This window comes from Amphiprion ocellaris, chromosome 7, assembly GCF_022539595.1.
Source record: "Amphiprion ocellaris isolate individual 3 ecotype Okinawa chromosome 7, ASM2253959v1, whole genome shotgun sequence".
NCBI classification, from domain to species: Eukaryota; Metazoa; Chordata; class Actinopteri; family Pomacentridae; genus Amphiprion; species Amphiprion ocellaris.
In genome coordinates this window covers 36,219,400-36,232,628 of record NC_072772.1, presented here as the reverse complement: position 1 = coordinate 36,232,628, position 13,229 = coordinate 36,219,400, and the positions used below count along the sequence as shown (strand labels likewise).

The following is a 13,229-nucleotide window of genomic DNA, read 5'->3' as shown; positions in this document are numbered from 1 at the left end:
CTACTGCGCAGACTCGGGATTCGGATCACGTCACCAGCACAAGATGGCAGCTTTCCGGTGGAGGAGCCAAAATGGTAACGGTTTGCTGAACGAACTTCTCTGCAGGACAAACTTTTGGATTTCCGATGTTTACCAACCGGAATATTTGAATTTTAAGGCGACAGAACGAACTGTAACGTGTCAGAACGCGTTTGGAACCGGTACTGGCGGAGTTATCGGCCGAAATGAGGAAATATTCTGAGACTTAAACCGGAATAAACTGGAATAAACCGGATTTTACTTCACTTCGACCCCCCTGAACTCCCGCTGATCGGTAAGTTTCTCTCTCAGAGTAAATATTCAACCAGAGTTCACATAATGTTCAGTAGTATTCATTTGCAGTTTGGTAGAATTATTAATTAATGCTAAAATTAGCCTCTGATTCAGTGTTTAAGGAGAAAGTTAATGGAAACCGAGAAAATCAGAAAGTGATCTAACGGACCGGTTTCCTGCCAAAAAGTGATCCTCTGCTTATTTTCCATCTACAGCTGCTTTTATCTGAACCAAACAAATAAAAACAGCACGGAATGATCTCTTTTACTACCATATTCATGTTTCTATGTTATTCTATCTCTGTGCCTTAAATTATAGTCAGTCTAGTTATTTTTACTGGTTGAAATACCTTTTAAAGGACCAGTTTATCTCATATAATGTAGTTTCCACCTGCTAAAAAGTGTCTATTGTTCCTTTATTGTGACTAAAATGTTATTAATGCATCAAAATGACCTGGGGTCCGTTTCACGAAGCAGGTTCAACAAACTCTGAGTTTAACCCTGAACTCTGAGTCGATCTACTCTGAGATAGAAAACTCTGAGTTTTCGGTTTCACAACGGCTCATTTGAGTTGGTTTAATCAACTCGGAGTAGTTTCACCCGGAGTTAAGCGCGTGCACCACAACTCTGAAAAGCCAGTATCAATGGAGCGCCGATTCGACGAGTCACCATGGCAACGGGGAAGCGGAGGACTACACCGTTTGAATTGGAAATCTTAATGTGCTTATATAGCGAGTTTGAACACGTTTTTAGAAAGAAGTGCAACACCTGCAGCTGCAAAAGAGAGGGAGACGGTGTGGGAGAACATTGCTGCCTGGGTCAATGCGTAAGTTTAAATCACAATAATATTACAGGAAAACTGTTTGAATAGTAGACTATTAAGTTATTTCATAGAGGTGCAATCCTGCAGGGGAGAAGCACATGTGGCAGGAGCTGAAGATGAAATATAAATACATTTTTAAAACAGGTAAGAAGTCGGCATAATCTCATGGAGCTACCTCATTTTGATCATGTTTTACATTGTAAAGTAGCCTAAATATTAAGTGGCTGTTTGACTGTGCAGTGGTTTTATCCCACACACAGCCTAAATGTCTGCATCCATATCATGTTCTGTTAAACAATATTTAAACTGACACAGACTTCTACTCAGCCAACTATATATATATATATATACACACACACACACACACACACACACACACACACACACACACACACACACACACACACACACACACAGAGCCTTGATGGCTCTGACAGGTTTATGTCCAGGGAAAACCACAAAGATGGTAAAAGTCATTTCAGATCCAGACACACTTTTCTGACCGTCCTGCATACAGTTGTCTTACTGAAGTGCTCTGCATCTCCTACATTATATAAAAAACTTCCATTTGCAAAGAACCGCAGCACAACACACAATATCTGCTGGGATGTTAGAGCATGACTGTGGTTGGTAATGTTGTAAATGTAAGGATGAATTAGGTTGTATGTAGATTATGGACTGTGAGGTGAAACGGTACCGCTCTAAAAGATACTTGTCGAGAAATGCGAGAACATCTATGCGCGGTCTGATAACAATCTCCTGACGAATATTTAAATCTCTGTGCAGTAATTCTGCTCCTTCATCTACTGGATCGTTAATAAAAGGACATGACATTTACAGATGGCAGAACTAGACTTCGCCAAAACTCGCCTGATGACTGAATGAATGAGGAAATCAAATAGTGTGTGACTGAAAGAGGGCGGAGACAGAGAGAAACTCGAGGTTTACTGAGAAAAACCTGGTCCCAACCAGGTTAGATTCATAGAGTCTGTTACTATGGTAACTGACTGAGAGTTTAAGTTACCCCTCTTTGTGAAACAGGCTAGAGTTACCCCTCTGTCTCTGGTTTGAGTTACCTCCCTTTGTGAAACGGAAAACTCTGAGTTTCCCTCATTTGAGGGTTAACAAACTCGGAGTTTTCACTAAACCTGCTTCGTGAAACGGACCCCTGATTAGTTTCATTTTGTAGCTGATAGTGCAGTCAGAAAACAAATATTTTCTTTTAAAACTTCAATCAGTTCAATCCTTCAATAAGTGTAAAATAAATACCCTAAAGATAATGATCCAGGTAATAAATGTAGATAAAACAAGACACTTTTGAGCATATTATTTTTGTCAACATTTCTGTATTTTATTTTGGTAATTTTGCATCTTGTTTTAATTTTGTGTCTCCTTTCTGTTGTTTTGTGTCTCGGTTTTACTTTTGCTGCTGTGTTTGTCTTATTTTGCAAATTTTACATGTGTCTTGAGTAATTTTTTGTGTTGTCTCTGTTGTTTTGTATGTCCTTTTGGTAATTTTTTGTCTTGCCTTTATTGTGTGTTGTTGTGTGTCTCCTTTTGGTCATTTTGTGTCCTGTTTGTGTAATTTTGTATTTTGTGCCTTGTTTTTGTTTTTTTTTGTGTCTTTTGTGTCTCATTTTTGTTGTTTTATGTTGTTTTGTGTCTCATTTTGGTTGCTTTGTGTCTCTTTTGGTTGTTTTGTATCTTGTTTTGTGGGTCGTTTCGGTCGTTTGGTGTCTTGTTCTGGTCATTTTGTCTTGTTTCTGTTGTTTTATGTCTCGGTTTTATTTTTTCTGTTTAATGTTTCATTTTGGTAATTTTACGTCTCATTTGTTTAATTTTGTGTCTTGTTTTAGTTGTTTGGTGTCTCGCTGTCGTCATCTGGTTCCTCTATGTTGTGTGTTTGTCGCCTTTATCAACAGATTCTGGTTCAAACAGGATCAAACCTCCACATTTATCTAACAGCATCAGTTTCCATGTTCTCTTAGCTGGAAGGCTGAAGGTTTAATAAAACCACCAGCAGTTAGTAACGTTGCTCAACACTCAGATCAGCATCTCCACACAAATCTGATCACGAGTTTTATTTCCTGTTTGCGTCTTCAACCAGCTGCAGGTTTTATTCATCCAGGAGTTAAAGGAGCTGAAGGACAGAAAACAAAACAATAAAATTGAATATTATTGATTATTTGTGTTCCTAGAATCTAAAAACCTGGAATCAACATAGTTTCTAGCAAGTTTTACCAACACTGGAGCATCAAATGTTGTCTAAAGATATTCAACTATTTCTACTTTTAAATACTCTACAAGCTCAAGCAGACAGTTTGGGTTTGTTTTTCTCTCATCTAACATTTTTCATCTCCTTTCTGTCGTTTTGTATCTCGTTTCTGTTGTTTGTGTCTCATTTTTGTTGTTGTGTGCCATTTTTCTGTAGTTTGTTTATCCTGTTTCTATTGTTTGGTATCGTTTTTGTTGTTTTGTGCCTTGTTTGGTCATTTTGTGTCTCTTTTTTGTTGTTTTGAGTCATTTTGTGTTGCGTTTCTGTTGTCTGTTGTCTTATTTCTCATTTCTGTTGTTTTGTATCTTGTTTCTGTTTTTCTTGTTGTGTTTTGGTCCTTTTGTGTCTTGTGTGTGCTGTCTGTTTTTTTGTGTCTTGTGTCTGCGGTTTGGATCTTGGTTTTTCATTTTGTGTCTTGTTTTTGTTGGTTTGTATCTCATTTTGCATCTCATTTCTGTTGTTTTATGGCTCCTTTTTGCTGTTTTTTGTCTCATTTCTGTTGTGTCATTTTCCTGTAGTTTGTTTATCCTCTTTCTATTTTTTGGTGTCATTTTTTGTGTTTTGTGCCTTGTTTTGGTCATTTTGTGTTGCATTTCTGTTGTTTTATTTCTCATTTCTGTTGTTTTGTGTTTTGTTTTGGTCATTTTGTGTCATTTTAATTGTTTTGTGTCTCATTTCTTTTGTTTTTTTTATTGTGTTTTGGTCATTTTATGTCTTGTGTTTGTTGTTGTGTGTTTTGTATATCGTTTCTGTTGTTTTGTGTCTCGTGTCTGCGGTTTGGATCTTGTTTTGGTTATTTTGTGTCTTGTTTTTGTTGTTTTGTGCCTTGTTTTGTTCCATAAAGGTATTTCTGAAAGCATTTGAGGTGAGAAATAATCTGCAGCAGCTGAATCTGTCCTGGTTTTAGTTCACCGACGGTGGAAACGCAATGCAATCGGACCAGAATGCCACATGCAGTGTGTTTCCAGCTGCGATCAGGTGTGTTTACCCAGAGAGGGCTGCAGCTCATTTGCATAGAGTAGACTGGACTCCAGCGTGTGGAGATCCCACGCATCGTGAAACTGTCCTCAAACATCTAAACTAGCCGTCGGTGAAATAAAACCAGGACAGATTCAGCTGCTGCAGATTATTTCTGCCTCAAATGCTTTCAGAAATACTTTTCCCTGAAGTGTTTTAGAAACAAAAGAGAAAGTTTGCGACTGAGCCGCTGTTTTTATGCGACTCATCTGCTGAACCGTCAAGCTGAAAGCTCGGTCACATGACCAAGTAGTGACCCGCTGTTGGTCCACAGCAGTCACATGACCACGTAGTGACCCGCTGTTGGTCCACAGCAGTCACATGACCACGTAGTGACCCGCTGTTGGTCCACAGCAGTCACATGACCAAGTAGTGACCCGCTGTTGGTCCACAGCAGTCATGTGACCATGTTATGGTGACCGCCCACCATCCGTGTGATTTTCAGATGCGGTGCGTTGCCGTGCGGGCAATTCGCATCTAGTGGACACGCACATTTAGTGTCGCGTTTTGTGTCTCGTTTTTGTTGTTTTGAGTCATTTTGTGTTTTAGTTCTGTTGTCTGTTGTTTTATGTCTTTTTTTGTCATTTTGTGTCTCATTTTTGTTATTTTTGTTGTTTTGTGTCTCGCTCCTGTTGTTTTTATTGTGTTTTGGTCATTTTGTGTCTTGCGTTGTGTGTTTTGTGTTGCGGTTTAGATCTTGTTTTGATTATTTTCTGTCTTGTTTTTATTGTGTTGCGTCTTGTTTTGTTCATTTCGTGTCACGTTTTGTGTGTTTTGTGTCTCATTTTTGTTGTTTTGTGTCTTATTTATGTCTTTTCTGTTGTTTTATGTGTCCTTTCTGTTGCTTTGTGTCTCATTTGGGTAATTTTGTGTCTTGTTTCCGTTTTGTGTATCATTTCTGTTGTTTTGTGTGGTGTTTCAGTTACTTGGTGTCTTATTTTGGTCATTTTGTGTCTAGTTTTTGCTGTTTTATGTGTTTTTTGTCTCGTTTTGTGTCTTTTGTGTCTTGTTTTTGTTGTTTTGTGTTTTTTTGCGTTGCTTTGTGTTTCTGCTGTTCTGTGTTTTAGTCATTTTGTGTGTGAAGCTTCATCAGTCAGCTGTTTAGTTTATGAAATATGTGAAAATGGTGGAAAATCTGAATTTCCTGAAGTCCAAGACGACAAAAGTTTTTGTCCAAAGATGTTGAGTTTATTATCACAGAGCAGGAAAGAAATCAGAAAATATTCACATTTAAGAATCTGCAATCACAGAATTTAGACTTTTTATTATTTAAAAATGCTCAAATCATTAATTTATTATTCTAATAGTTACCAACTGTGCAGTCATGTTTAGGTGTCTGGACCAAATGTTTGATGTTTCAGCTGACTGTCGTGTTTTAATCTGCATTTCTGGTCTGTATTTTTAGGAAACTCTACACGATAAGATGGTTTCCTCTTCTCAGCTTTTAGCTCTGCTGCAGCACTGAGGAAAGCTGAAGCTTTACTGTCTATAAACACTGCACAAAATGTAGGTTTTTATCAGTTTCAGCTGTATTTTGTAGTGTTATTTTACAATGTTCCCTGTTTTGATCGTTTAGATCTAAAAATAGTAAAATGACAGCAGAGAATGCAACATTTCACTATGAAATCACACTATTTTACTGGATTTAAATCGGTAAACGTCATCATTTTACAGATACCTGTATTAATTTGATATATTTGGTTCACCAGAAATAATTCTTTAAACTGGTGTTTTACTGATTTTGTAAAATTACTGATAATATTCCAGAAAATAATAGAATAGTTACAAGTTGACTGTAACAGAAAAAAGCTGCAAATAATGTCCACATCAAGGGGTTTATATATCTATTTATTTTTTGTAATTGTGTCTGTTTATTATAATATTCAATCATTTTTTAAAATAATTTTTAAAATTAGAATTTATATATATTAGCTATATTGTAAATAATTAAAGTATTATTTTACAGAATTTCTGTCTTGTTAAATTACAGAAAATAGAGTAAAATTATAAATTTTAATTTACATTATTATATAAATGTTTTATTTTATTGTTATGTTTTAACAGTAATTTTACATGGAAATTACACATTTTTTACTATATATAAATATTTTACAGATATTTTCAGTGTTTGAGGGTAAAAAAAAATCCTATTTATGATTTAAAAATGGCCAAAAAATCTGCATTATTAAAATTACAGATCACATTTAGTAATAATAATAATAACAATAATAATAAATTTTATTTATAAAGTGCTTTACAAGTAACTCAAAGACACAGTACATAAAATACAATCAAATAAAACAAAACAGTTAATTAAAATCAGTAGATAGTAAAACAAGTTCAAGATAAAATACAGAATCACTTAAGGAAAGCAGATCTAAAAAGGTGAGTCTTTAAAAGGGATTTAAATGTGGTGAGGTTGGTGCAGTCACGGAGGGCATGGGGGAGTGAGTTCCAGAGTGTGGGGGCGGCAATGGCGAAGGCTCTGTCCCCCCAGTGTCACCGACTGGTCCTGTGCGGGATGGAAAGGAAGTTTGCGTGGGATGAACGGAGATTCCTGGGGGGGGTGTAGGGGAGGAGCAAATCGGTAAGGTAAGAGGGGGCAAGATTATGGATGGACTTGAAGGTGAGGAGAAGCAGTTTGTACTGGATGCGGTGTGAAATGGGGAGCCAATGGAGGTTCTGCAGGACGGGGGTGATATGGTCATGAGAACGGGTTCGGGTGAGGAGTCGGGCAGCAGAGTTTTGAATGTGTTGAAGTTTATTGAGAACTTTGGAGGTGGAGCCGAAGAGAATGCTATTGCAGTTGTCAAGGCGGGAAGTGATGAAGGCATGAATGAGGGTTTCAGCGGCTGAGAAGGAGAGGAAGGGGCGGAGACGGGCGATGTTGCGGAGATGGAAATAGGCAGTTTTGGTGATCTGATTAATGTGGGGTTCAAAAGTGAGGTTGCTGTCAAATATCACACCGAGGTTGCGGATGTGAGCGGAAGGAGATCGGGTGGTGTTATCAATGGTAATGGGGGAGTGGGGAAAAGGTGTGAGAGATTTAGGTCCAATAAAGATGAGATCAGTCTTGTTGCAGTTTAACAGAAGAAAATTTTTCCTCATCCAGGATTTAATGTCGGCCAAGCAGCTGGAGAGAGAGGGGAGGGTGGTGGTGGTGGTGGCGGTGGTGTTGGTGGAGATGTAGAGTTGGATATCGTCGGCGTAGCAATGGAAGTGTAGGTTGTGGCGGCGGATGATGTTGCCGAGGGGGAGGAGGTACAGGATAAAGAGGAGGGGGCCAAGGACTGATCCTTGAGGGACACCATGGGACAGGGGGGCGGTGGGGGATGTGCAGTTGTTGACCTTAATTAATTGTTGTCTATTAGTGAGATATGATGTGAACCAGGTGAGGGCGGTGCCGGTGATGTTAATGGAGGATTGAAGGCGGGACAGGAGGATGGAGTGATTATGTCAAATGCTGCAGAGAGGTCGAGAAGGATGAGGATGGTGACTTGTCCAGAGTCTGAGGAGAGGAGGAGATCATTGGTGACCTTGAGGAGAGCAGTTTCAGTGCTGTGATGAGAGCGGAATCCAGATTGAAAGGTTTCACACAGGTTGTTGGAGGTGAGATGAGTTTTCAACTGGGCAGCGACGACACGTTCTAATGTTTTGGATATGAAGAGGAGGTTGGAGATGGGCCGGAAGTTGTGAGGGGAGGTTGGATCCAAACCACGTTTTTTGAGGATGGGGGAGACAGAGGCGAGCTTGAGGGGTGAGGGGACACAGCCAGTACTGAGGGAAGTGTTGATGATGTTAGAGATGAGGGGGGAGATAACAGGGAGGCAGTTTTTGAGGAGGGCAGTGGGGATGGGGTCCAGGCAGGATGTGGAGTTTTTAGTTCCAGTGATGAATTTGGGCAGGTCCAGGGGGGAAATGGGTGAGAAGTGGGCCAGGGGGGGAAAGTTCAGAGGGTTTGGTGGAGGAGAGGGGGATCAAGTGAAGTGGGAGAGGTGACAAGGCTGCTGTGGATGGAGTTGATTTTGTTATGGAAAAAAGAGAGGAATAGGTTGCACTTGTCAGTGGTGAACGAGTTTGAGACGGTATCCGGGGGGGCAAGGAGTTTATTGACAGTTGAGAAGAGGGACTTGGGGTTGTTGGAGCTGGTATTGATCAGGTCAGAGTAGAAAGTGGACCGTGCAGATTTCAGGGGGTCTTTGTATTGTTGGAGGAAGTCGGAGTAGGCTTGGTGGTGAACCGTCAGGTTTGTTTTCTTGACGAGACGTTTATAGGCTTTCATGAGGTGGATTTCGGGGGGTGTACCATGGAGCAGAGTGGGAGAAAGTGACTAATTTGGATTTGAGGGGAGCAAGCTGATCAAGACAGGAAGAGAGAGTATGATTGTAGTGGTTGATGAGGTCAGTGGGGTTATTGATTGATGGGGGAGGGGAGACGGACAATGCAGTGGTCAGTGAGGCGGAGAATACAGAGGGGGAGAGTGATCTGGTGTTTCTAAAAAAGATTGTCCGTTTTTCCTTGGGCAGGGGGGTGGGGAGGCTGATGTCCATAGTTATTGCTAGGTGGTCAGAGATGGAGAGATGACAGCTGGAGATATTTAGAACTGTGAGACCAGAGGAGCAAACCAGATCGAGGATGTGTCCATGGTTGTGGGTGGGGAAATTGACATGCTGGGTGAGGTTGAGTGATTGTAGGAGGTCTAGGAAGTCAGAGGCTGATTTACTGTGAAGGTTGTCCATGTGAAAGTTGAAGTCACCAAGGATGAGGACCGAGGGAGATGTAGCTGATAGCTGGGTGGCAAAGTGGGAAAAGTCAGGGAGGAATGAGGGGTTTGGTTTAGGTGGGCGGCAAATGATAGCAGTGACCATTGGGGTGGGACCGGGTAATTTAAATGATTGAATGATGAATTTAAATAATGCGGTGTACAGAGGAGGGGAGTGAGCGGATAACGGAAGGAATTTTGACAGCGATATCTGCAGCTGTAGCACCGGGGAATGACAGTGTGATAGCGTTAAAGAACCTGATGCCTCTCATGATACTGTCGCCAATGATGAGCGTAGTGGGGGCAAAGAGTGGGGCAAGTGGTGGACGGGAGGTTGTGAACTTACGGGAGAGGTGGTGTGGAGAGCTTCCAGCTGGGGTTGCGTCGGGGCTGGTGTGCAGAGGAGCCGCCGCGGGTGCCAGCTGTCCCTGTGGCTCGGTGTCGGTAAGGGGGGAGGTGATGGTGGAGCGATGGAAACGCGGCGATGAGGAGTCCACAAACTCGCGTTGTAGACAGCTGCCATAATGGTCCAAGTCTTTGCCGACGGACCCGGCGGAATGGCGGCAAACCGCGTCCCGCAGCAGACGTTGTCGGGAGGTTGCGGAGGATATCCGGGTTTGGGACCGCTGGGTTTGTTGCTCTCCGGAGGAGGACTGAGTGCTGCTGGTCGCCCGCGGAGGAGAGACCCTGCCGGTGGAGCCAGGCTGAGCCCGGCGGCCACCGCACGTTTGCGCAGAGGTGGTCTTTGTGCCGGCGTCCAGCGGCGACCGGGAGGTAGCCGCCCCCGGTGAGGAGGCCGGCCGATCCGCAGCGTTGGACATCGGGGGGTCCAGAGCCTTTGGCGGTCCATCGGCTGTTCAGATGGGAGCCGTAGAGGCTCCGGCAGCTGGCAGGTTGGAGGAAGAGGAGGCATCGCCGCCGGTCAGCGTCGCCGCCGGGTTGGCGGGCCGGGGCTTGGCCGGTAGGGACAGAGCCGCAAAGCTGATGAGATTTGGTCGGGCCGGGGAGACGGTGTGCTCGTTACAGCTGCTTCTGCCACGAATGACAACCTCGGACCAGGATGGATGTCGGTTTGGAGTTGAGCAGGACGAGGGCCGAGGGCTGACGGGGACCCACGGGAGGGTGTCATGGAGGGAGGCCTGGACTGAAGCGAGGTAGCGCCCTAACCCTAACCCTAGCTGTTAGCATCCAAACACTGTATTACACCGACGTGTTGAGCCACCGCAGCTAGTTAGCCGCTGCTGATAGCCACCGTCCGTTAGCAGTTAGCTGCAGTTAGCCTCTGACCGTCAGCTCCGTCCAAGTCTGAATGTTCTTTACAAGGTGGTTTATGCTCAAAGTCTTTTCATCAGAAGGTGTAGCTTTGTACAAAAATAAAAATCTGTCAAAAATCTGTCACGGCAGGACAAGGAGTTTGTCTCGCTGTGACTGCTGTGCTGCGGTTAGCCTGTGACCGGCGGCTTAGTAAAAACTCAATAAAAAATTTTAGTGACTAAAAAAAATGTGTCAAAAACTGCAATGTAATAATGATAGATGTTCTATGTAGTTATGTGGCAATAATATCGATATTATATATTATATATTTATTAATATTTGTGGCTATTTGAAAAAAGTTACATATAATAAGAACAAAAAAATGTGAAAAAACTAATAAAAAATGTTATTATAAAATCAGAAAAATCCTCAAAAATTACAAAAAAGTCTGTAAAAGAAAAAAAAAGAGCTGTAAAAAATGTCCATGTAAACGTTTTTATTTAGTTTTAGTAATTTTGTCATATATTATCATATTTACCATAATTTTTTACAATATGTTAATATATTAACCATTATTTATATATATTTGCTTTATGGCAAGTAATTGTTTAAAATATTACTTTGCAGAGTTTCGGTGTTTTGTTAAACTAACTATTGAATGAAAATATTAATTTACATGTTAAATGTTTTTATTTTGTAATCATTTTTATGTTTTTCACAGTAATTTTACTTGAAAATAATTTATTTACCGTATACAAATCAGAAAGAAATTATTTTACACATAATTGTCAGTATATGAGATTGAAAAAATATTTAGGATTTAAAAATGGAATTTTAAATCACATATAATCACATATAATTAAATGCCTCCGTGGTTTTGCTCCCTGTACCTGTGTGATCTGCTGGTTCCCTACAACCCTTTTTGCTCACTGAGGTCGGCAGATCAAGCTCTACTGGTGGTGCCTATGACCAATAGGGCTGCCACAAACGATGGATCGACGAATCGCCTGAGCACGATACGTCATCAAAAGCGGACGTGAGGGCGCAATGCAACAGAAATCACCGTCCGAGTGGAGCGCGGAACACGCACGGACATCCGCTTTGTATTGTGCATATATAGTATATGCACAATACAGTGCGGACATCCGCAACTCGGACGGTGATTTCTGTTGCATTGCGCGCTCACTTCCGCTTTTGATGACGTATCGTGCTCAGGCGATTCGTCGACTCGTCGTTTGTGGCAGCCCTAATGACCAAAAAGAAACTGAGAGGTGATCGTGCTTTTTCTGTGGCTGCTCCTAAACTGTGGAATGAGCTCCCACTAAAAATCAGACAGGCTGATTCCCTCCCTATTTTGAAATCTCTTTTAAAAACACATTTTTTTAACTTGGCGTATGGCTCAGCTTAGAGCTGACTTTTACTGTACAACCTGTGTCTTATCTCCTATTTTTATACTCGCATTATTTTGTTTGTATTTTTATTTGGTTATTTATCCTTTTATTCTATTATTTAATGTGTACAGCACTTTGGTTGACAGTGTTGTTTTAAAGTGCTTTAGAAATAAAGTTGGATTGGATAATATTTAGTCAAATCACACAAAAAATTGTACGTGTTGACTGTAATAAAAAAAAAACATCAAAAAACTGTGTTTGTGGTTTCTGCAGGGTCTTTGCTGTAAAATGTTTCTTTAAAGCAGCAGCAGGAGGCTGAACCCACTCTGCTCTGATAAAGACGTTAAAGAAGGAAATAAGTTCATTCTGCAGCCGCCGACATGGACCTCAGAGCTCTGATGCTGTTTCTGGGTTTCTGCAGCTCAGGTAGGACCTTATTTACTGACGGACACGTTTACACTTTATTCTCCAAGCTCTGAACTGATGCATCCACCACAAATACTCAAGTGAACACAGAATACAGAATGAAAACCTCACTGGTGTGTTCAAGGCTGCAGCTTTGGTAGGAAATCTGAGTATCAAACATGTAATTTAATGCATTCTGGGCCATTTTCCTGCACCGATTTGTTCATTTTCTGCAACAGTTTGTTCATTTTTTTGCACAAATTTGTCCATTTTCTACACCAGTTTACTGTTAAAATGTCTTAATGAAAAAGCAACACATGGCTGCAGGTTTAGCAGAAATTTGAGCATCAAACTATGAATTTTCAGCATTTTGGTTCATTTTCTGCACTAATTTATCCTGGAAATGTCTTTATTTAAAAAAAACATCACATGGCTGCAGGTTTGGAGCATCAAACACATAATGTAATGTGTTGGGTCAGGTGTCAGGAAACAATCCTCCTCCTCCTCTTTCTCCTCCTCCTCCTTCTCCTCCTCCTCCTCGTGCTTCTCCTCCATCAGCGCCTCCTGCTGGACACCGTCAGTCCTCCAACATTAAACCTCCTCACTTCACTTTTCTCATCATTTATTCATCCTTTATTCCATTTTGTCAAATTAAAGATCTTCTGTGTTTAACTTCCATCTTAAATCATCACATTTATGGTTTTTAGAATGACTTCATGCTTCTGTCTCCAAAACTGGATAAAAAAAAATCTATATATTTTTGAATACGCCGCATTCAAAACATTTTATCTGCCAATATTTTTCTGCTCATCATCTCAGATTTACCTTTTAATTGCAGTGATCATAAACACACACACGTTATTTATTGACTCCAAAAACAAACAAAAACAGAAAAAACTGTAAATAACATTCACTTAAAAATCTGTATTCTTACAAAAGTCAAGTTTTTCCTTTAAAAAATAGGTTTTTTTAAATTACATAATATTTTTCT

At 40.9% G+C, this 13,229-nt stretch overlaps 1 protein-coding gene across 1 annotated transcript in view; it reads left to right on the top strand.

Annotated features, from left to right (window-relative positions):
* Positions 1-34: 34 nt before the first annotated feature.
* LOC111586451 (scavenger receptor cysteine-rich type 1 protein M160-like) overlaps positions 35-13,229 on the top strand; it is a 27,808-nt gene continuing 14,613 nt past the window's right edge. Inside the window, exons 1-3 of the mRNA XM_055011888.1 lie at positions 35-313; positions 5,832-5,932; positions 12,107-12,259. Of these exons, the coding sequence (XP_054867863.1) occupies positions 12,214-12,259 (46 nt within the window). The 5' untranslated portion in view covers positions 35-313; positions 5,832-5,932; positions 12,107-12,213. The remainder of the gene's footprint in view (positions 314-5,831; positions 5,933-12,106; positions 12,260-13,229) is intronic.